The following is a 27810-nucleotide window of genomic DNA, read 5'->3' on the forward strand; positions in this document are numbered from 1 at the left end:
GTAAATTGCGATTCTAAATATTCACTAATTCAAATATTACAGAATAAAGTTTAAAATATATACAAAATCTCGGACTATTAATGAAATACAAATGTTGTGAACTGAGCACCTGTGTAAATGTAAACAAATATATAGTAGTTATATCACTGGTGTACGTAAAACAAACTCCTTATCTTTGTTCTTTTTTGGCAAACAGTGCGACTCATACAACAAGGTCAGGAAGTGGCCTATCCATGGTGGTATTACTGATAGGGACACCCTTGGACTCATGTTTATTTCAGTTATTTCTAGCTCTTGTCCATCCAAAAACGTTTAGCTTTTCTTTTCTCCCAACAGGGTTTCAGTGTATCTAGTGTTAGATTATTTTAGGATGCCCTTTTAAATGTACCAGGTTCTAAAAGACGATACTTTTCCCTTTATACTTTGAAATCAACTGTACATAGCCTCAAATAAATCAATCAGTGCAGCCCTGGAGTCTTAACTACTGGTACCAAGGAGGACCATCTTTATTGTTAAAAAAATATGTTTTTAATAAAAATAAACATGGGTATGTCTTATATGCTTAATTCAAATGTGGGCAACTCAAAAACCCACAGATTGTATATAAGAAGAAGAAGAAAAAACTTGAGTTATTGATGCGAACTGTGATAATTTAATTGGTCTAAATCACGTGCCTGTCACGTGACCCAGCTGTCGGGCCCTACCAGTGTACACAGTAGCAGGCTGCAGAAGAAGAAGCAGCAGCACAGAGCAGAGGTAAGCTCTTCACCGTTCGTTGGTGTTTCTCCGGCTTTGTTAATTAACTGCCCACTTTGTCAACAAGGCCACCGACCTCTGGGTACTATGAAAACCTACGTGCTAATATTTAAAAAACTGATAGGATAAAGAGTGCTAACGTGCTAGCTGTAGCCTGTTAGCGACCAAGTGCCAGCGGCGGATGGACGGAGCTCAGTCTCCGCTGATGGTCGCTCAGGTTCGGCTAGCTGGTCGGTTAGCCCGGGTTAGCTACCTCTGGCTGTTCTTTGTGGAGGGGGGAGACAACACAGACAAGCTAATGTTCACTCACGAGCATGTCGGTTAGCTAGATTAGCGTCACTGCACAAAGACGATAGCTACATTTAAACTGTGGAGATTAATCTGCTGACATGTTTTGATCTATGGAGCCAACACAGCAACATACAGAATCTAGCTATCTGTTGCTAGCAGGCAGCTCACGGTGATGGTTGTTTTGGCTGTTTTGTCATCATCTTCACCTGGCTTCAATAGTATTTCAGTATTAAAAACGTTATTTGTCTTTATTTGCATTAACGGCAGGATAAACTGGCTTATGTTACACTTCTGCTGGAGTAGCTGTTGTACCGCCACCTGTCTAAAATCTAGTTTTAGTGGAATAGATGTAGATACTATTTTTTTCTATATATATATATATATTATAATTGTTTGTCACTGTTTCATTTGGTTTTCTCTTCCGTCTGTTATCACATCGAATTGTTACTGACGCCTTGGTACATCAGTGCTAGCCTAATAAAACGGGAGCTAAAATAAAACAAGGTTCTCCTGAATAATTCAGTAGTTAAATGTCCTTCCGCTGAGCAGGATAGTCCTCAATCTGAAGTGATTGCTCTTCACGACATGAGTAAGTGATGGTTAATTTTAGGTTTGTGCATTAATATTTAAATTACCGGCAGAGGGTGGCAGGTGAGTGCTTCCACCGCTTTTACAGTTCATACCTTTTTTACATTTGTATTTTCTTTAAATAACACACGCATGTTTACTTTCTTAGCGACAGTTCTGTGTGATACTGACGTCCTCTTTTTGTCTCCAGCAGTCCTGCATGGGATCCCCGAGGCGGGTTGTAAAGACGTGATGACGTTACCGGGAGAAGCTGATGGAGTCCCTGCTCCTCCTCTCACACGCACACGGGGGTCGCATGAGGAGGACACGGAGCACTGACACAACACACTGAACTGGACAGAAACGCTACGAACATCAACTGGAACCTGGGTTTGTTTTTGATCACATGACTGGAGTCTGCAATCTGCCACGGTGGATTTCTAAATCCTTACCCGGTACTCTCTCGTATGTTGCCTTGTCATTTAAACATCACCAACAAGGCAGCTCACGCGTAATCAAACGCATCACAATGACTTGAATGAGTGCCTTTTTTGTTGTGTATGCAGCCCATTCAGCTGTATGACATCTTCCACACAGCTTCGCTAAAGAAGTCCACATTTTTGTGACCTCATTTGTACTTTTTTGGGGAAGTGTTCACTGATCACCTTTTTAATCGTTATTGCAAATCACCGAGATAGCCGAGGGAAAGCGTGAGTACTATGCACCGTTGTCGCTGTCTCACATCTGACACTGAACCAGTGACTTCAGCGGAGGAGAGGCGCTCATAACGGTACCGACCCCTCCGAAGAACCCGCCACCTCCCTCTGGGTATTTTTTATTTTCTTCTTTTATCTACGGGGGTGTGGAGAGCTGCAGGGATGTTCGCCGCCGTGGAGCACGGCCCGGTCCTCTGCAGCGACTCCAACATCCTGTGCTTGTCCTGGAAGGGCCGCGTGCCCAAGAGCGAGAAGGAGAAGCCGGTGTGCAGGAAGCGCTACTACGAGGAGGGCTGGCTCGCTACCGGGAACGGTCGTGGAGTCGTCGGGGTCACGTTCACGTCCAGCCACTGCAGACGGGACCGGCCCACCCCGCAGAGAGTCAACTTCAACCTCAGAGGACACAACAGCGAGGTAAGAGGAGTTTCCTGGGTAAATGCGTATTATCCTGCAAGAATAGGGCGTTGATATTTGGGTCGACAGGAAAGGTAAAGAACAAATCTGAGTAAAAAATGCGTTTCTGATTAGTTACTTAGCCCATGTTCCCTTCCTCGAGCTCAAACTCTACATTATAAATGTTTCTCTGTATTTATCCATAACATGTTGGTGTATTGATCCCCCTTCAAACAGTCTGCATAAACCTCCTCAGTCCCATACATCTGGGATGCAAATGGATGCAAACTGTTACCAGCAGCACTGTGGGCTCACAAAAATGTGATTAAAGAGTCGAGCCGGAGAAGATTTTCTTTCACTTTTTCCTTTCCCCAGCTGCAGCGTCGGGTGAAGAGCAATGTCCTTGAAGCTGCTGGTCTCTGTACTTATTTAGGGCTTATTTTGTCAACAAGCATCTTGTCTAGCAGCACAGAGGTGGTTCACTTTAGTTAAAGGGTGTCCGAAAACCTGTGCCACGGCACGCTTAGTGTTTCAAGTCTTTCTACAGCAGTTTATTTCACTGTTTTAACGCGTAACTAACTAGATAGTTTCACCATTCACTCCGTGTGGATACACCCGTCAGTATAGCAGTGCTGGCACCAGTAGACTGCAAACAGGTTGCGTTTTCTCTCTTAGTGGGTGGAGCTGTTGGTCAGATGGAGCAAGGTGCTGTGTCAGCATCCCATAAGGCAGCTGAGGGGAGAGTGGATGAATCCCTACAGAGAGTGACTGAAGCGCAGCAGAAATGTCATTTAACTCTGCCCACTTGAATCTGGTCCAAGTACTGAAATTTCCCTTTTTATTATTTTTGGTGCATGCGGTGTGGAGGAGGTTAAACCTACACAACTCAAATCTAACCACTTTTTTTTTTTTTTTATACATATTTGAATTTGACTTTATGCTCTTATTTGGGCTGATTTAAATTCATTATGACACACATTGAACACATGTGCTACTGGGAGAAGATTGCACACTTCCCTCAGCCCGGCACCAGTAATGAAAGCAGTAATGTCCTCTCCACTTCCACTCTATATTTGATATCATGCAATAAATAAATGCTTTGGGAAATCCATCACTCGTCCACCCTATGCATAATTTGGGGTTTCTGACAGTGGTGGAAATCACACTGCCTAATGACTTTTGTCAAGCGATGATGGATCTGTTCACTCACCCACGTCATCTTCTATCCGAGGTCTGAGGAGGAGAGAACGCTCTTTGCAGGATACAGGGCAACCACATGGGTGGTATAGAGTTTCTAGTACTGTCGGGGTATTCAAGCAGTTTTTAGAACAGGCAAAAGCTCTCCTCAAACCAACATTATTTCATTTTTAAAAAGTTGTTTTTTAAAATGCTGTGTCAATACATTTGGGTAACCTTTCCTCATCTCAAAGAAGCTGCACACTCAGCAGTTACGTCCCCCGACGGGCCCGTCCTTTAAACGTCAGCAGCGTCATTGAGCACTTGTCGTCGCTGGTGACGAGTGTCCTTTCACGTTAATTGGCTCATGTTATGAATGACTACACACACACACACACACACACACACACACACACACACACACACACACACACACACACACAGACAAATGCTACATGACCCATCCTGTGGGAGTCCAGTCCTGCCAAGATCAATACTCATGGCAGCGTCCTTAAGTTTGGCCATTATTCCTGTTTGATGTATAGATCAAAATGTTCTGTGATCATTTTAATGTAAGCGAGCGTCTGAACGGATGTGTCTTTTGGACTGGGCCCAATACAGGCAATGTAGTAAAGTACAGGGCGGATCTTAAGCTGTCAGACATCTGGTAAGAAGAGGGCAGACGGGTAGAGGACCAGAGGCCTGCAGAGCGCTGCACCGCCTCTCCCAGGATAGAGGGTTTTAGTTACACTGGGGTCCACCCAGTTTGCACTCATTGCACTATAAGATAAAAGCGTGTTGTGTTGTGTAACTCAGCTGTTGTCCGGTTGTAGCACCTGTTCCTAGGACTCTCATGATGTTCTTCAGATAATGAAAAGGCCTGTAACATATCTGTGATTGTCGCTCTCTGTGTTGTTCTGTGGGTTGGGCTGAGAGCGATAATAACAAGGTATCGGCTTCAAAGGGAGCGAGGTGTGTGGTGCCATGCTCCTTTTGTTCCCTCTCCCACAGACATCTTTTCACAGTGGGCGTGAGGAGAAACTTCTTTGTGTTTTTCATTGAGCTTGGTTGCTTAGCAGAAGTGCTCAGACTAAGTACACAGTATCGCATATCTATAAACATTTTGTTCATGTGTTTTCATGTGCATGCTTTTAATTATACTCGATGTCAACCATTAATTATATTATTTTATTGTCGTGGTTGTAGCCCTGTTTGATTTCTTATTGTTAAGTGTGGTTTATGTTATGTGTGCTTATAGTCTCATCCCGTTTCATGACATCAAAATCTTCTTCTTTCACATTATGTGAATTTTCACAATACTTTGTATTACAACGCAAAATAACATTAATTGAAGTAACTTCTTTTAGGACTAAAAATAAGACAACCAGACAAATAATAGTTGTATTGAAAGAAAATGTGTCCTCAAATGTCCTGATACTATTTTTATAGAATTTTCTAAACCGAGCGTCTGACCTTTTTTATCAGCAGGTGTGTCCGCTGCATTACATGAAAGAACAATAATATTGAAAATAGATGAAAGTGTCCCATCTCTCTAAGTGACTATACCTCTGATGCTGCGGCGTTATTCCTCGGGGACGTGCATCAGAATAGATCAACGACTCTTTTGACAATCCACTGCTTTTTTTGTTTTTTTTCCATCATTGCGCTCTCAGATGCTGAACAGACTGAGCAGACAGTCACTAGGAGTCCATTCCTTCTCCACGAGAGCTGAACATCCCAGACAGGCTTGACAATGACTGTTAGCATGTTGACAAGGAGTTTGAGAAAATTGTCTGCCAGCATCCCATCAACTTACTAGCTGTGCCATTTGTCCTACGGTGCAATCATATATATATATATATATATATATATATGCTTTAATATTTAAAAGTACTTTTATTTCTAGAGAAAATATCCACTATTCCAATACGGTTCCATTGTAGATTTAGGATGCTGTATGTTGCATGTTTTTTTTTTTTAACTCATTTAAATTTTCAGTATAAAATCTTAATATATTGGTGTTTATATTGAAGTTTAAAAGCCTTCTTTTGCGGCAACATCATTGGCCCTTGAGGGCCTTTCATAGAGAATGCAACAACCGCACCACTGCTCTCTGAAGCCGTTATTTCCAATAACCTTTGTTGCGTGGTGTATGCTGAGCCCAGAAAGTAGAACATTAAGAGACCATCTCAAGGGGGGGGGGGGGGGGGTGTTGTCACTTAAAGTCCTCAGTGCAATGCCGTTGTGTTTATGAGTTGTTGGGACTAACGCCCCTTTTTAGTGTTGTGTGTGTGTGTCTGCTGAAACTGTTGAAAACATGTGTACATACACACCTCGCTACTCTTCCCATGAGTCTTAGTGGTGGATTATTGCCCAAAGGCAGGAGTCCCGCCTGTTGGTTTTCCCCTTTGAGGCCAGACCCGGGCTCTTAGCTAAGTCAGAAAGGGACTAATTGTCTAAGGGCCTAAAAAAGAGACGGGTGACCCAAAGGGCACCAGCTTATGTTTACCCCTTCACCATGTTGGTTCTACTCCCAGTGCAGCTTCTTTGGGTTGTTGTTCTCTGAAACTGTTTCATGGGGTCTGTGCACCATGTCTCCCTCTCTGACTCATACAGACATTAAAAGTTGTTTCCTGACAGAACCTCATAAATAAGTCCGTTTCGATGGCCTGTTTAAGAACCAGCACTGATCTGGGACATGCACAGTTGTTTTCTGTGGGCAGGGAGTTTGACTTCTGTGGTGCAGTACAACTAACCTGTCTGCTCAGACTTGTTTACAGACTATAATAATAGATTGCATGACAGGAATAATGCTGCATCATTGTTCCTGCCGTACAAGCAGAAGAAAGTTAGAGGAAAGTCGTCACTTTTAATTGGCTGTGCTGCATTTCAGTTTCACTCCTCTCCACCTGTGTCCAGACACTTGTGTCTCGTCACACCGCCTCAGTAGTTCCTCCCTCTGCACCACAGCTCAGTCCTCCATGGTCTCCTCCCCTGTGCCGGTCACTATCTCACCTTTACACAACTTCACTTTCTTCTGCTCTCTCTTCGTCTGGCCTCTTAACATCAGAAGCCTCTGAGTACACGATCCATTCACCGCATTAAAATGGTCTCACCAAATGGGTTTAGTTGGCTAATCCGTCGTCGGCGAGGACACGTAGCATAACACTGGGGCTCGGCTGCTTCCTCATATCCAGGTGGACTTGTCTGCTCGCTAGAACATTTCCAAGAGAGACGGCGTGGCCTGGACAGTGCAGGTTCTTCTTGCTGTGAGCGGTGTTTGTAGTCAGGACATACAGTAAAAAGCATATCATTATCATTCTATTAATCTTTAAAGAACCGTAGTGTAGGGAGAAAATACAATCAAATGTTCTGCAAACATTAAATAATGAATCACAAGATTTTCAAGCATGTAACTGTTTGCCCGCTGCTACTTTCTTTCTTAGTCTTTGCATCATTCACACCCAGTGATAAGCAATGTAAATGCTATTATCGGATATTGGTATTGATTAAGGTTTTTATAACTTATCACACGCCTGCTCCACTCGTAAACATTTCAGATTCAACCTCCGCCGAAGGTCCCGCCGCCCTTTCCTTCACGCTGCAAATCACTCCGGGCCTTTACTTCGTCCCATTCTGGCTTCCTTGCTTTTTGTATCAGCGCAACGCAGCGCTTCTTTAATTGAGTTTTGCGTCTGATTTAATATCATGTCAGATCCCGAATCGGAGTGGGTGGTAGAGGGGGGGGTTGTACAGAGAAAGGGAAGAGCCTCTCCTTCCTGCTCGCTTGCACTGCATCAGATTTTATTGTCGCCCGGGTGGACTTTCCAATAATTCTTCACTCATTAGTCAGGCGTGGAACCAAGTGTTTTTTAGAAATTCTATGTTACTTTCTCTAATTTATGTTTATTAAATCGATAAGTCTGTATTGTTTCAACTGTTATTGTAGTCCTGCAATCCAAATTTCCAATATGGGACGATAAAGGCTAAACTGAACTATACCACGTTCTTTTATAATAATTGTAGCTATGACATATTTTCTGGCTTATTTAGATTATAAGCCCTTGCTTTACTTAAAGCATGTGTACTGCATGTGTAGTTTCATCTAACAGTATGCAGTGTCACATAGGTATAGATGTGACAAAACGATCTTAAGCTATACTTTTATGACATTGTGGTCGTATTCCACCAGTCCAGCCTACTCATCCGTAAGCTCCTTGCAAAAAAAGAATAATTTAAAACTCCTTCGTGCCAGGGACCAGTGCTGCCCTGGACCCGAGTGCTCACGACTGCACCACTCTGACGCTGCACCGTCACAGTGTCCTCTCACTTCTGCTGACTCCGATGTAACCCAAAGCTGTCCCTTGATTTGATTTGGTCTTCTCGGTTAAGTTGCTGGGGTCAGCTCAGCTCCCCGTCTCCAAGTCCCAGCAAGAGGCCAAGGCTGCAGTGACGACAACACGGCGCTGCAGGAGGGAAGACGCTGCCAACTTCCCAAGGAGAAGTTGTCAATGGCCATGCACGGGCCAAGGGGCAGTATTAAAGGATCGTAGGAACATGTAGTCTCCTCTTCTCCAGGTAGTGGTTTGCCTGGCTTGGAGCATGTGACTATAGCTGAGATGCACCGATTGCAATTTTCTTTGCAGATTCAGATTTTAAAGAAACGTCAAACGTGCCGATTGCGACTTTCTTTCTTTCTTTCTTTTCATTCTAAGATCTATAAATGAAGGAGTGAAGTGAAAAAGTCAGTAAATTGGCAACAATGTGTGTGTGGCTGAGATTATAGTTTACTGTCTGAGCCGCTGTGGACACGACCTGAACCATCTTGCGGCGCATGCGTGTCAAGCCGGAAATCGTCTGATTCTGGCCAATAAAGGCTTTTTCAGTCATGCTGTACTCTTGAAATGTCAAATTGTGTTATATTTAATTTTAAGGTACTTTGAATGGGCCTTGAGCACACAGGCATCAATCAACTGCTGCATAGCGGTTCATTTTTGTCGGTACTTGTCTTTGACCATGCAGCAAATTGATAACCGGTGAAGAGGAAGATCTGCGTGTGTTTGTTCCTTTCCTGCCCGTGATCCCTCTGGCCCCTCGCTGTCCTGTGGCTCCTCACTCTGATCCCGTCTGTCTCCATGTGACGTCTGATCTCCCCGATCGCTGCGTCACAGCGAGCTGCTCAGCTGTCCCCCCTCGCGGGATGCCTGACCAGCTCACACTAATCTCCATGCTGAACTAAATTTACACACTCACACACACAGATTATTCTCACCTCCATGAGGCTGCAGATAAGTGTGCACACATGCAAGACACAGCATGTAAACCGTGTGCTAATTTTGTCTTTTTTGTTGTTTTCATTTTGTCCCTTCTTTGTTAGTTTATGCACAGTGTATGAATGACGTTAGAATTACGCAAACTGGAGCTCCTACCTAATCTAAAGCCTCATATATACACTGGCTGGAGCTGCATCAGGTTGTCTAATACCATCTGTAAAATTCGTTTAGCTCACCAGAGGTTGCAGACGACTGGAGTAACAACACTGATCTGTAGTCCCCAATGAGATCCTTGAGCATGGAAATGTCTTACCTTTGACAATACTACGGCTGAAGCTGGTCAGCTTTGTGCCCACCGAGCAGTCTTAAGCTGCATCAGGTGACTGCTGTGGCTGAATGATGGATGGAAAGCCGTTTTTTTTTTTTTAATGGTCCGTGATTATGGTCTACTCAGTCAGAATGAAATAGCTGCAGACCTGCAACGGGCCGGGTCTCATTGTGTCCTCCTTCCTGCAGTTTGCCAGCTGAGACACACCTACAGATGCAACATTGGGATTTATACCACTGGGATTGGGAGTGAAAACACAGTAAATCTGGCTCACAGGACACCTTATTGCTGAGGGAGCGGGGCCAGGAGAGCGATGAATCCTACTGTTCGCTCATTACGCTGGAGGGGCTGCACATGGTGTATTCATATAAACATGTTTGTGTGAGACGGATCACTTTAAGTTCACCGAGGATAACCCTGTCTTTTATCACTTCAGACATTTAACGATGCACAAGGCGGTGGCTGGTGGGGAATTGCTGACAACCCCTACAGAATACATGTGATTGGTAACAGGAGTTACCTCAGCATTGTTGCTGCAGTTGCATAGAAACAACTTCTACTCGTAAATGTTCCCTGTTTAAACTTTATTTATAGGAGCATTACTCATGTACAGTGAACTAAAAATTGCTTACTATCTAACTTACCGTAAAACCAGGACGAAAGCTACCTGGGATTTCTTCCACCACATTCTGGTGATTATTAAACTAACTCCAGCCTGGCGTCAGACAATTTGTCTCCTGGTTTCCTGACCGTGTGTGTGTGTGTGTGTGTGTGTGTGTGTGTGTGTGTGTGTGTGTGTGTGTGTGTGTGTGTGTGTGTGTGTGTGTGTGTGTGTGTGTGTGTGTGTGTGTGTTAATACTCTGGCACATGCCCAACAACTGGAGAACGTTAAGGGCCTGGGGCCACACATTTTGCTCATCTATTAGTTTCAGGAGTAAATTAATATTTTTTCTTTTTGCTAATTTGTGTTTATTGGGTTATGAAAACCAAGAATGCATCAGCATATCGTGACTAAGTTTCATAGCGACAGACCTCCTGCCTGCATGTGCACAGCGAAAGCAAGTGGCCAAGAACTGCAATTCTTCATACTTTAGGCTGGCTCTAAAAGCGAGTCAATCTCCATAGATGCCCATGTTAAAGTCCCCAAAGCTTCATTTATAATGTTGATATTAAAATTATTATTATTATTATTAACTTAGGCTGAGTGTGTTTTATTTATTTTTTTCAGAGCGCTCTGACAAAAAAGTGTTTGCTCTCCGGCTTCCCACACCAGACATTCACAGTTTCATACAAAACCTCAGGTTTTGAATGTGTCCTCTTTTCGCTCCACGACAATATCGGTTATGAATTTGTCTTTCTTCAGGTTTCAAAGTTTATTTATTTGTAAACAAGACCAGTCTGGCCTGATTGACGGGCCGCGGGAGGGAATATTATTGTTTACATTTCTGTAACTTTCTCTTCTCGGACACAAAAACAGAAATGTAGTCTGAACTGAATGTTTGATTATTTATTAATAACACCTGTTCAACTGGAGTGTGGACAGATGGGACTGTGTGTTTGTCTCAGGGGTGAGGAGGGGGATGGTGTTGTTGGGGGGGGGGGGGGGGGGGGGGGAGAGCGAGACTGGCAGGCTTAGCCAACTCTCAGCCACTGATCTGTTGGACTTGCACTCAGAGAGCGTAAGCCCCGGTGAAACCTTCCCTGTGTTGAGTGTTTCAGCCTGTACAGCCCACGTGCTTCACTCGGCAAGAGCAGAGCTGCTCTCTGTTTCGGATTATTCAGCGGGGAATAGGCTGAGTCACGCTATAGAAGACCAGGCAGATAGACACACAGGGAGAGGGGGCAGGATGGAGACCGTAATGGGTGCCTTAGAGATGGATGACGCTGACAAAGAAAGAGATTATGGACAGTTTGATTTATAATGTTCTCTGCGACTGATCCAAACTTCTTCCCCTGCAACTCATTTCTTAGGCAAATGACCATCCATGTCTATATCTACCTCTGGGCCAATGCTGAAACCCATGCATCTGTGTTGGAGGCTATACAGTTTACTATATGCCCACCATATAGTGTTGTCTGTAGGGACGTTGATGCCTCAGTGCATTTTCTCTTTTAGATTACATTCCCCTTTAGTTACAAACCAAATGCTTTCTATAAAAGTATGATCGAGACATAAGTTGTGCTTGAAAGATGCACAACATCAGAAAGTATTCATCACAAAGTATTTTTGAAATGCATGTTATACGTGTGGTATGGTTAGACAACCCATGAATCTCATTGTTTGTAATATTCAGGATATTAGCAGCTCCTTTGCAACTTTTTCAAAATGAGGTTGACCCAGTTTGATATATATTTTTATCTGGTTCAATGCTAAATTTAGCTCATTGAAATGTGGAAACTTGGTTTTTACTTTCTGGATTTCAGGCGTTTCAGCTAACGCCCCAATTTGGAGCGACTTGCGGCGAGTGTGCAAGAGTTCAGAGTGTTGATCAAGGACACTCTGACAAGACACGGTGGTGTTGATCAACTCTCATTATCTGTTGTAGTTAAAGGAGCAAAGCTGTGTCAAAGGAAGGCCACTGCTAAATTCTTTTGTCCCTTTTTCTTGAAGGTGGTCTTGGTGCGATGGAACGAGCCCTTCCAGAAACTGGCCACCTGTGATACAGACGGAGGGATCTTTGTTTGGATCCAGTATGAAGGCCGCTGGTCCGTGGAGCTGGTCAATGACCGTGGAGCGCAGGTAAAATACACTACACAGAAATAAGACATGAACTAAATCAATAATTAAAAAGTGACTTTTTACTTTGACGCTGATAGGGCTGGGCAAAGTGGCTTATAAATACTATATCAATATTTTGGGTTTTATTTTGAAGTCAGATCTTACTGTAATGACTAGTACATACTCTTACAGTAAAACAACTGTCTCTTTCCATTACCGTTTCCTGAGTACCGTTCACTGGGAAAACCTCCCAGACATTCCACTTGCTGATTTTGATGATAACTGCCAAGCGAGGTACAAATGCTAGGACTGATCCATCAATCACTGGCATCTGTTGAGCTGCGTCTGACACATTGTGACGGCATCTTATTGTTTTATGATCAAGCTAGTTGGTAGATGACAGTCTAAACAATAGCTTCTCTCTTTAAACACATGGCCTATGCAGTTTGAAATGGCCCCTTTGCTCTTTTCCCTTGGAGGGTAAGATTTTATTTCATACAAGTATATTTGTCGGATAACTACCAGCTGTTCATTTTGATAATCAAGCTAGCGTCTCATCATCCTCATTTCTTTCTTACCTGATGTGTCCGGTGCTCTGTAGGTGAGTGACTTCACCTGGTCCCATGATGGCACCCAGGCTCTTATCTCCTACCGGGACGGCTTTGTACTGGTGGGATCCGTCAGCGGGCAGAGACACTGGTCCTCCGAGATCAACCTGGAAAGCCAGATCACATGTGGTATCTGGACCCCCGATGACCAGCAGGTAACATACACACACATGCACGTCCCACAGAAATGTGACAGGTGCAACGTGTCCGCCTAGCACTGTGCCAGCCTTTGAATGCTAATAGGCGTAGAAGTTTCCGGTTGTCATTTTCCACTTTTAGTATGTGGACTTGTCCCTCAGAAGGCAGAGACGGGCCCTGAGGGAGATCATCTTTGAGTGACGGCAACCGTTCTCTGTCTTGAATGTTTTGTGAGGCTATCTATGTATTTGCTTTCATGCTGTTAAGTTGTCAGCTCAGGTTGGACATCATTAAACTTTCAGTCTCTGCCTTTGTTCATCGCCTTCATCCCATTTACGACTATTTCTGTGAGTTATTTTCCGTGTGATATGCATTTCTTTCGTCTTTCTTTGCTCTCTCTGTCATCTCTGTGTCTGTTTCTAAGTGTGCCTGTCTTCTGTCTCAGTGAAATGTCTTGTTGTTTTTTCTCTTTCTTCTTCTCCTTAATAACACTCGACTATTTCTCTCTAGGTGTTGTTTGGTACTGCAGATGGACAGGTGATAGTGATGGACTGCCATGGGCGCATGCTGGCCCACATTCTGCTGCATGAGTCGGATGGCATCGTCAGCATGTCCTGGAACTATCCCAGTTTCCTGGTGGAGGACAGCAGTGAGAGCGACACAGACTCTGACGACTACTCCCCACCACAAGGTAAGTGCCTTGGGGTTAGATATGAATAGACGGCTCTTTGTGGCTTCTTCAGGCACACAACAACAAAAATGCCACGATGAGACATGATGTAAGTGTATAATCTGATGTAGAACTGGAGATAAACAGGTTTAGCTGGTAAGGAGTTGTGGCTATAAGAACTTTATTGGAGGGCTGGAGTAGTTCAGCTGTTTCATACGTAGGTACCTCGGTGCAGAAGAAAGCAGATGTGGGACCATCTGTTAGCTTCTAGCTCCGCCCACCTTTTACCTCCATCTTTTACTGCGCCATCAATTCGTCCTCATGCTCTTAGTCCTTAGGGAGGGGGAGAGATTTCCAAAGTTGGGGGCACCAGGTGGGGAAACATGCTATGGCTGGTAGGTCTGCGCTATATTGTGAATAGGAGCCTCAGCCCCCCTGGTATTCCCATGAATATTTTATACTCTGAAACACATAAACGGTGCCTGGATTCTCTGTCAAGTGATTAGATAAACATGAAGACCATATCTATGAAGGACATATAAAAGACAAAGCTGCATGCGTCTGAACACGCTGCACTTTTGACTTTCTTTTTGATGTTTGGATGTCTTTCTTGAGAAAACAGGGTCGTATTCTTGAATAAGGCACCACACTTCTATTTTGTCTGGAGTATACTATTGGACTAAAGTGCAAAATGTGTGAATTGAAGCTTATAGTTTGAAGGATAAGTCATTAGAAGGATAAGTCATTTGTGGTGCTGATCTCACAGGCGATGAGAGACATTTAATGGAGCTTCAGAAGTGGGAAGGTGACTATTCAACGATTTTCCACTTCTCTGCCAGCGGTGAAAACAGGGAGGGAGAGACTCATTAAAACAAAAGAGTGTGACCAAATGGAAGGTGGGTGGGGGGGCTGCGTTGAAAAGATGGAGGACAAGAGGTGGAGGAGGAGGATTGAGCTGACATTGCCACTCCCACCACCTGTTTGCTCTTAATGCTGCAGTAGCTATTGTCATACGGGGAGGTAGTGCCATCCTAATCATGTGCACACATGTACAGGGATATATATAGTCAGTGGTGTCTATAATGTGAATCCCTGGATATTAAGCACGGCTCACTATGCTGATTACGATACAGCGTGATGCCGCTGCTGTTACAAACGACAGAAATCCACCAAGTGCAACACATGTTAAAAAAATAGTGTTTCCCATGAAGACACCTGTCAAGAGCTTTGTTGAGAGGTGGCCACCTGCCATACCAGCAGCAGATATCGCAGTGTAGCGGTGTGCATTACTAGACTCTTCACGTACGACACACTGACGGTATGCTCAAGTGGACAATCGCAGCCTATACCCAGGAAACCTGGAAAAGGATATGCATCATCTTGAATGAAGATGCGATAAGTATCTCTTTTAAAATGTACAATAACAACACCAGCTGTTTGTACAGTTGTGCAATTAATGTGTAAATCTGTCCTCACTGTATTCTCAATGGTGCCGTCTTTAACCCAAATCCCCCAGGACTACCCTATAATAATTTTACCTGCAATGTCAATGATGGAGCCCTTGTACTTGTGTGCTGCGTTGACACAGTTAACTGCACACTATCTTTAGCATTAGGAGAGTGAGAACAGAAGAGTAAAAAAAAAAAAAAACCTTGCAAGATAAACACTTGCATCCCACTTTTTCCTCCAATGAACTTCTGTTCCGATTGTCATAATTCAAATATTTGCAGGTCATGTCAGCGTTTCTATTTTCTTTTGTGCCTTCCTGTGCTAACAGCCTCCAGACATTTACAATGGTAGTAATTAAGAACTGTTAATGGTGTTTATCTGGTGAGTTCACTGTCCAACATGTAGATGACCAGTGTGTATCTGGTGCACTGGGACGTGAGCAGAGAAGAGTTGTATGTGGTTCGCTTTCCCCACCGTCTTGCTGCTCTCACCGCCTCGTTTTTATTGGTTCCTGTTTTGTCTTTTTGCCTCCTTCTTTCTCTTGAGCCTAATTAGTCCCAGTTGCTAAGGCTGTAGTGGTGAGGGTCTGTCCTCCTCCTGCTGTGCTTTCTTTTTCTCCCTCACTTCCCCGCAGGCCACGCGGTAAAGCCGAAAAGTGCTTGCCTTAGCTGGAACACTGATTATGCTCTAACTCACTAATTTAACCAGTCAATAGTAATTGATTGGCCCCGATAGAAATTATCTCTCAAGTCGACAACCCGACTGAGACACTAGACCGCCTATTCCTCCGGCTGCCAGATCTCTCTATCATGATATATGATGATGACCCATTATCACTGCACAGCACAGCACAGCACACTGCATTCACAGCAGCACCATACATCTCATTTAATGCAAAACCCATTGTGAACTGATTACTAATGAGAAGTTGTAACTGTATTGGGCTGAGAGTCAAAACTACAGGTGGATTTATTTTTATGTTTTTCTTTGGGTCATTGCTGAGAGTGCGTTAGTGAAATAGTGTATTCTCATGAATATGACACAGTGGAAACTCACTGAAAATGAATGACAGCTGCCAAGGATATGGAACTGTCCTTGTTTCTCCTATAACAGCCCCGATCCACCTCACAAATAAGCACACAAACAGACAATATTTATAATGTTGAAATGCATATTCATCATCTCATCCCTTATAAAATGTCAGGGAAAAGCCGCATCACAATTTTCTAAATCCTAAGGAGATACCATCAAATTGCTTTTTTTTTGTCAAACCAGAACTGTTCAGTTTAACATCACATAGGACAAAGAAAATAAGTAAATCCTCACAATTGAGAAGCAGAAACTGAGCTAGATTGTGGTTGTAATAAGTAATGTAACTTACTCTCTATGTTTTGTCAAACAAAGTTAAACCCGAAGATAATATTAATGTAGAATTAATTATTGCATTGTATTCAACATACAGGTGTGTATCATTTTAACACTAGTCCTTCTTTGATAGACATTGATTGACATCCACTATCCACTCCACTGTAAAGGTGTATTTTTCTTTATTTACAGATTATGCCGTGTACTTTAAACTGTCACACGCCTCATTTTTGTTGCGCTCACATTGCCTGTTTACAGTGTTTGTGTTGTACTTTTGTCTCTTCCCAGTGTACAGCCAGAAACCGCTGTTAACAGTCAGCTTCACTTCTGGAGACATCAGCCTGATGAACAACTATGACGACCTCTCTCCCACCCTCATCCACACCGGTCTGAAAGGTGTGTGGGTATCCTATAATTAATGCACGCCCAAGTGTTCCAGTAACTCTGTCTACATTGCCTCCAAATGTAAATTCTGCATGACACTTTGGTTACTTTTATTCCCGTGACTTGTGCTGCAGATGTGGTGGTCCAGTGGTGCTCGCAGGGGGACCTCCTTGCAGTGGCGGGGATGGAGAGGACCGTCCTCTCCAACGAGCCCTCCTGTCTTCCCACCACCAGGAACGCACTCGTTAAGTTCTACAACGTTCGGGGTGAACACATCTACACACTGGACACACCAGCACAGGTGATGAACTGTAACAGGGTTAAACCTGGCTAATGAGTAGACTGAGTCACATATAATTGTATGTATTGTATTTCCTTTCCTCCAGTGATGAGACTCGATATGTATTTGAAGACCTAAGATGACACTAGCTAAAGTAATAGACTAACGTAAAGTAACAGTTTCAATTTGGAAACTTGACTGCTGCAAACAAGACAAACTTACAGATGCTTAGTTTTATTGCAGAAGACTACCAGTCTCAGAATTCACTCTTAGAAATGTACTTTAAAGATTTGCCAAGTTCAGTAAAGACTTAAATCAGAACCATAACGGTCAGAAACCTTAACATCGACCCATATTTCATTCTGGACATTAACATTGTGGAAGGATGTAGTGCAGAATCTAATAAATGTGGCAAAACAATCTTACCCCGCTCTCCAATGCATCTCCTCTGTCGCCCTGCAGCGCCCCATCACTACGCTGTGTTGGGGTCACCGGGACTCTCGTCTGTTCTTGGCGTGTGGCTCGGCGCTGTACGTGGTGCGAGTGGAGCACCGCGTCGCCAACCTGCAGCTACTCTGCCAGCAGGGCATTGCCACAGCAGTGAAGGAGGAGAAAGACGTTGCCAAGCTCACCATGCCTTCCCGCCTCTGTTCTTACGTCACAACTGCTTTTGTCCCCACCATCAAGGTAACAAAGAACAGGAGGGTTGTAGTTTACTTTCTGCGCAGCATTGCTTTCATAGCTTTCTGAGATTAGACTACTCTCCAAAGCTAAGCATAACAAACGTATACAGCAGTACACTTTAGCTCATGCTAACACAACAACTTGAGTTGAACTGCAAACCCATGTTTTCTCTTCCAGCCCCCCATCCCTGATCCCAACAACATGCGTGATTTTGTGAGCTACCCAACAGCTGGAAACGAGCGTCTGCACTGTACCATGAAGCGTACGGAAGATAACCCCGAGGTGGGGGGGCCCTGCTACACTCTTTACCTGGAGTACCTCGGAGGGCTGGTGCCGATCCTCAAAGGTCGTCGAATAAGTAAACTGCGTCCAGAGTTTGTCATTATGGACCCCAAGACGGATGGGAAAACAGGTAAAACTAAAGGTCCTCCATTTTGACATCCTCACCGAACAAAAACAAAACAAACATGTTACCTGATTAGAGTGTACGAGTTAAAATAGCTTTTCTCAACGGGGGCGTTCAGAAAAGTGTTTTTGTTTTTAAATCATGCCTGAACATGTGTTGACTCAGCAGAAATAACAGTAGATTATATTCCAATATGTTTTTCTATTAATCATTTCTTTCCATTTAAATAGTTGCATAACGATAAAGTATTTTAAAAGGTGTTACTCCCATGTTTTTGTTCAGTGAGCTATTACTGCCTTCTGTAAAACTGACTTGGATTTAGAAGATGTTCAAGAACCATTTTTTTTTCTATGTTTTTGATGATACCAATCATGAGTATGTGTTTAAATCACAACATACATCCAGTATATGTTTTACTGTTTGTAACGATTCAAACACAACTGCTAAATGTATTCCTTATAGACACGTTTTCCTGCTCCAGTACTTTGAGTATTCTTGAGTTGGCACTCAGAGAGTGAGTATGTTTTAGTCACATAGGGCAGACTGGGCTCATGTTAATTAAAAGCTGCTTAATGGGGGCTCTGATGGCCCCTGGGTTTCTCATAAATCAACCCACACCCTGCCCACACAGTGATAAATGAAGCCAGCCATGAAATGGTTCCAGCCCATTCACACTTTAATGCCCATCAAATAAATTAGCTGGACCTAAACTGGAGCAGCAGTGGTTCAGACTCCGTATGAATGAGGAAAAAGGGAAGAAGTGAGACTACTGAAAATAGGGTTTGCACTGAATGGGTCTAAATGTTTATCTGTAGAAATGGGTGAACATTGCTGCTGCCATCGTGTTTTTTAAACAACATGAAGGTGCTAAAATAGATTTCCTGCAATGCCAACTTTATTGTAATATTTGCCATTTAGTCCATGGAATAATACCCTTTTGAAACAGCAATATTATAAACATTTTAGCCAGAATCAAAGCATCAAGGTATAGGTTTGCTGCATCATTGTAAATGAGAGAACAAATAATGCCAATAGTAAACTTTATCTTGAGAGCTACACATTTACAATATATTTACTCTAAACTGACTCCATTCTTTCCATCCACATCTTGTTTTCTCTCCTCAGATGAGATGTACGGCAACAGTCTGATTACTGCCATGATTGACAGCTGTAACTGCTCAGACTCCAGTGACATTGAGCTGAGTGATGACTGGGTTGGCAAGAAGTCTCCAAAGATATCCAGGGGCAGCAAATCCCCCAAACTGCCCAGGTAACCAGACACCTGAACTGTGTGTACTGTAGCATGCCATCTTTAACTATATTTCATTTTATTTGTATGGAACATAGCAGCCAGTGGTCTGTGTGAAATGAACACAATAATACATAAATCAAGTCAATGTTTGCTTTTCATATTTAGTCAAATTGAATAAAGAAACTATTTTTGTCCCCATTTCAATTCTTTAAAAACATTTCCCACATGATACCCAGTTATTCAGTGTTTGTTTAGATGCTGCTGTGTCAACAAATGTTTATTAATAGTCATTAGTGTGGCATCCTGGCAGTTATTTAACTCTTAACCTTCGTTCCTATATTATCAACCCTGAACATGAATGTTTTACACTTGTTTATTGGTTCACTGCATGCCTAAACCTTATTTTTGTATTTGCTACCTTTTCTGTAGAGACTTAGTTTGTCCCTTTACCAACAGGATCAACATTGATCCCAGAAAATCGCCCAAACTATCTCGCACTACACAAGAGATATCCAGGTCACCACGGTTACCTATACGGAAACCCTCAATTGGGTCACCGAGTCTAACACGGAGGGAGTTTCCTCTAGATGACATCACTCAGGTAACACAGCTGAATTCAGTATTTTCTTCTTGTTTGATGATAAGCTCACACATTTCACTATTTGAAGATTTATTCTGTAGATTGTTTTGAATGTTTTTATAAAAAATAATATTATCTTTGTTCCTGTCTTGTAGCAAAATTACCTTGCTCAGGTCACATCCAATATTTGGGGAACAAAGTTTAAGATTGTGGGACTCTCCACATTCTTGCCAACTAATCTTGGTGCAGGTAACCAATCAACAACTTCTCCATTAGCGTTTAGCATGAATTAACAAATAGATGTCATCAGTCGTTTTAATTAGTCCCATTTGTCAATTGTCTTTATTGTTATCATTCATACTCTGTCTCTCTCTCCCCTCAGTCATCTATAAGACAAGCCTCCTCCATCTACAGCCCAGACAGATGACCATCTACCTGCCAGAGGTGCGTAAAGTCTCCATGGACTACATCAATCTGCCCGTCTTCAGCCCCAATGTCTTCAGTGAGGATGAAGATGACCTGCCCGTCACGGGCCCTGCTGGTAGCACCGATGACAACCCGCCCTGCACGGTCAACATACCTATTGCCCCCATCCATAGTCCCGCCCAGGCCATGTCCCCCGCCCAAAGCATTGGTCTGGTCCAGTCACTTCTAGCCAATCAAAATGTTCAACTGGATGTCCTAACGAATCCCACGGCCACCCCTGCTGGGGCCACCGCTGGTGGGTCAGACCAAAGCCAGGACACCATCCTGACAGCCCAGTACACAGTTCCCACGAGGTACTCCAATCCTGGTCAGGTCATCTTTGGGGGACTAGAAATGAGTCGCCTAATGGTGGGACCCCCACCTTCTCATCATCCTTCACAACAACCGCAACAACAACCAAGCCACCATCAACAACAGCAGCAGCAGCAGCACCATCATCAACAACAGCAACAGCAACAACTACAACTACAACACCAACAACATATTCAGCACCAGCACCAACAGCTTCAGCACCAACAGCAACTCCAACAGCAGCAGCAGCAGATACTCCAGCACCAACACTTACAACAGCAGCAGCAGCTTCAGCAACAGCACATTCAGCAGCAGCTCCAACACATGCAGCAGCAGCATCAACATCAGCTCCAGCAGCACATACAACAACAGCAACAACTACAACAGCAGCATCAACAAATTCAACATCAACTGCAGCAACAAATACACCATCAACAGCAAACACAGCAGCAGCATCAGATGCAACAACAACAGCAGCAGCACCATCAACATCAGCAGCAGCAGTTCCAGATTCAAATCCCTGTTCCCTCTATGTCATCAGGACAGCCGTCGGGTGCAGCTGTGCTCCAGCAGGGGACGCTGCAGATACAGATCCCTCATCCACCTGCGGAATTGGTGCTTGAGAGAACAGTGGGGGGTGAACACGAGCACCTACTGAAAATCAAAACCACTCGGTCAACGCCACAGCTGGCTGAGGGTGATACAGTGGTGTTCAGTGCCCCTCTAGAGCTCAGCAAGATGAACCCCCCACCCCCTTACCCTGGGACAGTGGCTGCCGCTGTGGCTGCTGCGGCTGCCGCTGCTGCTGCAGCATCAGCCGCCGCTGCAGCCTCCAATGCTGCTTCTGGAACAGGAGGCAGCACCAGTGGGACTCCTCCCCCTGGGGACCTTTGTCTGAAGAAGGGAGAGTTATCACTTTATCCTTCAGGTCAGCAGCAAGCGCAGTACCCCACACCACTGGGATATGAGAGGATAACAACGTTTGACAGCAGTGGGAATGTGGAGGAAGTATGTCGTCCTCGAACGCGCCTTGTCTGCAATCAGAATGTGTACACACTCCAGGGACCTGGCAGCTCTGCCACTCTCAGGGTCTCCTCCTCATCCTCCTCCTCACAAGACAAGAAGATCCAGCTGCCCTACACCTCTGCAACACTCAACAGACTCACTGCACCTCGCTATTCCATACCCAGTGGAGACCCGCCCCCATACCCTGACCCAGCCAATCAGAACAGTGCTGTCGGCAGGAACCCTGGACAGAGGCTTGACAGCAGTCTGATCCATGCCACTCTCAGGAGGAACAGCCGAGAGGCCGCTCTCAAAGTTTCCCAGATGCTGGAGCCGCCCAGACCATTGCCTCCTAAGGCTAAAAATAATAGTGCACTAGCAGCCTCGTTCCAGCAGAGGGTGCCAACAGCCTTATACACCTGCAGTCAGTGTAGCAGTGGCTCTAGTGTTGGAAGCACTGCCCCAGGGAGCACTAACGGAATAGCAGGAGGAACTATTATCAGACAGGATTTCCCTCCAGGGAATGGGGCGCCACACAGCACAGTTATTGTTCACTCCAACAGCGCTACTCCTCTGGCCTCCCAGTCCTCTTACAGCCTGCTGAGTGCTCTTGAAGGATCTGGTTCTTCAGCAGGAGGAGGAAGTAACAGAGACAGGGCTGATTATGTTAATTCAGCATTTAGTGAGGATGAAAGCCTGAACCAGTCACTGAGGAATCTGGCGCTAGGAGGAAATGATGCACCAGGGCTGGTTGTCAAACGCCCACCTCCCTATCAGTGGGACCCAGCTGCCACGGAGGAGGTGTGGGTTCCTCAGGAACGGACAGCAGCGCTGAATCCCACCGGACCCCCCGGACCCCACAAACCACCCCCACTTATTCTTAGCCCAGCTCAGCACTTGGATCTGTCCAGGCTGCCTTTTGTCCTTTCTCCAAAGTCCCCCACCAGCCCAAGTGCTGCATCATTTCAAGCTGCTGCAGCAGCTGCTGGCTACCAAATCTCTCTCCAGTACCCTCCAACAACTGCCTATTCTGGAGCACAGCTACAGCCCATGCCGGGGTCCCCACACCCCTGCTCCTCCCCAAAGGAGATGGTGGCACCTGTACCCTTCTCTCAACAGGAGGCAACCCTTGTATTACCGCCTGGTTACCCTGCAAACCTTGCAAACCTAGCCTGTTGCCCACTCCCACCCATGTATCCAGGAGGAAGTGCTTGTTCCGGGCTTCCCATTCCCCCTATTTCCCTTCACACTCCTTGGGGTACCTATAATTCTTGCCCGCCTCTGCCCAGTCCTGCAGTGCCACTACCACCCAAAGCCTCCCACATGGCAGTAGACAAAAAGGTCCTTTCGCCACCGCCTCCTCCTCCACCACCCCCACCGCCACCACCAGCAGAGCTGCAGAGCCATGGAGGATTACAAGAGGCCATGGCAGAGGCTGGGGAAGGTTTTCAGGAGGTACTGTCCTTGACTGAGAGCCCCGTCCCACAGCGGTCCGAGAAGTTCAGCAAGAAGAACCGCAAGCGGGTTGATGGGCGCACTGAGGAGGCTAACGTGCCACCTTTGGCTGAAGGGAGCAAATCGAAAAAGGAGGGCCGAGCTTTGGGTGATTTCAACGCACTCATCTCTAGTCCGCGGCTGGGAGGAAGGGACAAGAAGAAGCTTAAGGGACAGAAAGAGCAGCAGTTGAAGACCAAGAAGCTGAATAAAGCTACTGCCAATAGCGAGTTCCAAGACAGTTCAGAAAGTGAGCCAGAGCTGTTCATCAGTGGAGATGAGCTGCTCAATCAGTGCCAGAGTGGTAAGAAGGGCTGGAAGAGCAAGAGGAACATGAGGGCTGCCAGTGAGCTGGACGAGATCAAGTGTCGAAAGGCCAACGAGAAGGAGGACCGAGGGCTGGGCAGCCAGGGCTTTGTGTACGTCATGGCCAACAAGCAGCCACTGTGGAATGAAGCCACGCAGGTCTACCAGCTGGACTTTGGTGGGCGCGTCACACAGGAGTCTGCCAAGAACTTCCAAATTGAACTGGAGGGCAGACAGGTAAGAGAGCTCTTGTTCAAGGAATATCATCCACTGCATGTTATCTGTGTACTGAAATGACCATTACAAGGAATATGATGTTGATGAAAGTAGCTTCTACACTCTGTATTCACAATTTGTTTGTTTTTCTACACAGGTGATGCAGTTCGGCAGGATTGATGGCAATGCCTACATCCTGGACTTTCAGTATCCCTTCTCTGCTGTGCAGGCCTTTGCAGTGGCTTTAGCCAATGTTACTCAACGCCTCAAATGAGAGGTCCCCTCCCTGTTTACCCTGAGTTCTATCTGGGATTCGAACGCAATCTGTTGAAGGGACAGTTGTTTCATTTGAGATTAATAGACTTTGATTTTGGTGCGAAGACTTAAATCAGCCCTGGTCATAGAGAGAGATACAATCATGCTGCACTACACAATGCTGCCACTAGAGTTGGTGCAATAAGCATTGGCTGCATTCGCCCAAGGACGCCCTCAGATCTGCTCCGTTTGGCGGTCAGTGGCACCTTGCAATGCATGTAGGGCCAAAGAGCTGAGCTTTGGTAATCGTCATGCAAATAAATGCTGCTTTAGCTAGAAGAAGCTTATAGACATGATAACCGATCGGTTAACCGAGAGAAGAAGGTGCAGTTTTCAAAAGAAGCAGCAGTAATACTTGAAAACCACACTCTGGAGATCACCGTTGTGTTTTTCCGAGAGCGCACAGGTACTACTGGGCACTGAAATCCATTGCTGTACAAACTTCAGTGAAACAGTTACCACTTTATTATACTGCTTTTGCTTTTAGGATTTTATTAAATGACTAGGTCGGAGGTTGTTTTTGCTCTCTGCCATTCCTTTTGTTACTATCTCAGTCCATCTTGGTGGGAATTGAGGCTTAGATATATGCATCATTTAGGAGCACTACTAAGAGGTCACACATTTCACTGTAGTCAAAGGTGTGTCACTGTTAAAAACTGGGGCAGGTCAAGTAGTAAATATAGATAAGATGAACTGCAGTCTTTTCCATATATTTTCCTGGGACGTTGAAGGAAGAAGAAGTGTTACTCTGCTACATGGATTAATTTATATGTACATTTTGTTCCTTATCTATTCAGATATGAATTTTAACATTATTGTCATTGTTTGTGATACACAATCGTCACACCCTGTCAACATGGTTTTCAACTTACTTGCTTTATTTGGGAGAACTGGTTGCTGAATTTGAATATTAGGTGGAAGGGGTGTACTGAATAGCTTTGACTGATACGTCCTGCACTTGGTGAAATATATCTACATACGGTGACACAGGCGCAAAAGAAGTCGCCAAGGCCTGGATTGAACAACTTAACCTCTGGCATGAAGTGATTTGTCACCTGCTGTCACTTCTGTGAAGTGAGTGTGTAGTTGAGGGGTGGGGTGCGGGGGGTGGGGGTGCTGCCCCTGCTCTTTAAGACCACACTAAACATGTAAGCAAGGTACAGGAGATATTTTTGTATTTCCCCGATGCCATTTCATACTCTTTTCAGAAGTCGTGTAAATACATATCGGTCACATGTAAATGTTGTAAAGAGACTTGGGTGACCTTGACGGATGTCTGTTTGCACCCGTTTTCACTGTGTTTTAGGTGTAATTTCAGTTGTGGAGCGACGCTGTAGAACTGTTTAACTCCACAGCTCCAACCACAAAAAGAAAAGTTAACGGTTGAGATGAAATAGTCGTCGCTGAATCTTTGAAATCAGAACTCCAATGAGGGACGAAGCTATTGAAACCTGTTCATTCAGTAAGCTGACACTGAAATCTGAAAAGCTGTTTCTTTTTCTTTCTTTTTTTCCCAGGCAGTCCAGCTTGTATTTGTGTTGAACTAAGGACACAGAGCTGATAGGACCGTGGACAAGAGTAAATTATTAGGCAAATATATATAAATAGGTTTTATCTGTATAAGATGATAGCAAAACACATCTAAACAGGCCAGTAATATTAGGCAGGTGTGACTCGGGTCAGCTCTAACCTTTGTGCCAAAAGATGCATTTGCTAAAATTTATAGTTGGGGGGGGGGGGGGGAAATGGGCCTAGAGGGAAGTGTAACGTGACTCTTGCTATAAAGAAAAGCGATCACTTTCGGCCGGCTCTGTTTTGGTCTCTGAATTGATGAGAATATTAAACTTTTTCGTGTGATCTTTCTGTATCACAGCCAGATGCATGTCTGTCAGAGGGGCGTTGTGGGGATGTGGGTTGAAAAAAGAAGTCTCTTATGATCCTAAAAAATTAAAAGAACACGAGCATGTCATAAAGAAAATATCCATCTCTTTGTGTTAGTTGTGCAATATTTTCTTTGAGGGGAAAAAGATCCCTTGTCATCAATTTTGACCACAGTTTGATCCCATTCTTTTAGTTCAGCATCTCAGTTGCTGGTCTGTACATTTTATTTATGAGATTATTTCCTGAAGGAGATATAGTATCTATATATACTGTATATTGTGGAGTTTTCTGAACATTTCTTTGTGTTGATAAAAATTTGTGTAGCCCAAATTGTGAGATGGGGTTGGGTCAGGGAGGGGGGCGGGGGGAAAGGGGCAGATTTTCTGTGTTTTGTGAAGTTTGCATTGGATGGAAAAGATGTGAATGAGTAAGTGCCCAGTTTAGTGTAGTTGGTAGACTAGTTATGTAGAGTGTAACTGTCAAGTCAAGGTGTGTCTGTATTCAACTGTGCAGTCTACCGATCCCATCAGTGTTAAATCTATTCTATTTAAATGTGTGTGTGGTCATGGCTTCTTACACATACACAAACATCGTTGACACAAGTTCACAAGTGTAAGCCACTGAGTTCCTGTTAAGAAGTTGCCTGTGGACTTCGGCTACGGGTTCACTTTGAACTGATTTCATGAGATGACCTGTTGTAGATAATGTAGGATTTGGCTTTTCTTTAGAAAAGGTATGTGCTTTGTATTTGTAGATGTAGACTTAAATGACAAAAACACTTGAAAAGAGTCTGATTTGGTGACTGAACGTTTATAGTGAATGGATAGTAAGGCATGCCATGTAAATTATTTTATAATTGTATATGTCACGCATCTTTTGAATAAAATGTCATTGTTTTCTGAAAAATGCTGTCTCGTTTCCTAAATGGATCCATTATTATTGTTGAATTGAGAGATGGCAAGGTTCAAACCCAGCCAGCTATTGGACTGGACTAGAGTTGCCACAAGGTGGCTCTATTGTCTCAAACAGCAAATATTATGCCTTCAAAACAGAAAAGGTCTGGAGAGCTCGGAAGATCAATCAAGTGTAATGAAGGTGCTCTTTGATAGGGCACATAAAAGTTCAAGAAGAAAGGTAAAAGGCCTTTAATCATAATTCTAAAAACAGACGGTGCTCTTACGTGTTGAGATACAGCCGGGTTACAACCAGCTCTAACAATGGCCCAGTTCAATTCAAGTGTCCCAGTAGGCCAGTCAATAAGCATGCACAATACCAGGACCCTGAAACACAGCTATGACTCACTATCTCAACATGATAACACACTTTCTCATGATTTTAATATCTTTCTCATACTTGTGAGAATGTTTTTTATTTTTTTTTATTGTTTCTCACAAATTTGACTTCAGATTGGTGAGAAACACAGACTTAGAAACTTATGATTACAAAAAAAAGAAAGCTGCTCAATTAGGGATTCTCCACACCCCAACTAGACTCTAATTTGGGATTATGTATTAATAAAATGCTGTATATGTGATCAAAGTATGAATATGTAACGGTAGGCATTGATGGGTTGTGCGTCTTTGGAGCCACACACCCACAACACATTGATGTCTGCAGCTCTCTTTCTCTGTCCGTGGTGCTGAACTCTGATCACGTGTGTTTTCTATGCGCTTCCGCCCCCCCCCCCCCCCCCCCACCCCTCCCTTTTTTTAAAAACAGCTTTTGTTTTGTCTTTCTTTGAAGCGAAACAAACAAAACAGCCTCGGCTGCATTTTCAATTA

General features: G+C 44.2%; 1 protein-coding gene across 1 annotated transcript; it reads left to right on the forward strand.

Annotated features, from left to right (window-relative positions):
- The first annotated feature begins 723 nt into the window (after window positions 1-723).
- Window positions 724-26351, forward strand: tulp4a (TUB like protein 4a). Its single transcript, XM_079179931.1, has 14 exons — window positions 724-756; window positions 1826-2744; window positions 12112-12240; window positions 12821-12982; window positions 13476-13656; window positions 16738-16845; window positions 16968-17134; window positions 17576-17800; window positions 17975-18209; window positions 19329-19473; window positions 19912-20056; window positions 20191-20284; window positions 20418-23854; window positions 23991-26351. Exons 2-14 carry the CDS (start codon window positions 2493-2495, stop codon window positions 24105-24107), a joined length of 5397 nt encoding a protein of 1798 aa, XP_079036057.1. The 5' UTR covers window positions 724-756; window positions 1826-2492; the 3' UTR covers window positions 24108-26351.
- Window positions 26352-27810: the final 1459 nt, after the last annotated feature.

This window comes from Pholis gunnellus, assembly GCF_910591455.1.
Source record: "Pholis gunnellus genome assembly, chromosome: 19".
Classification (NCBI taxonomy): Eukaryota; Metazoa; Chordata; class Actinopteri; order Perciformes; family Pholidae; genus Pholis; species Pholis gunnellus.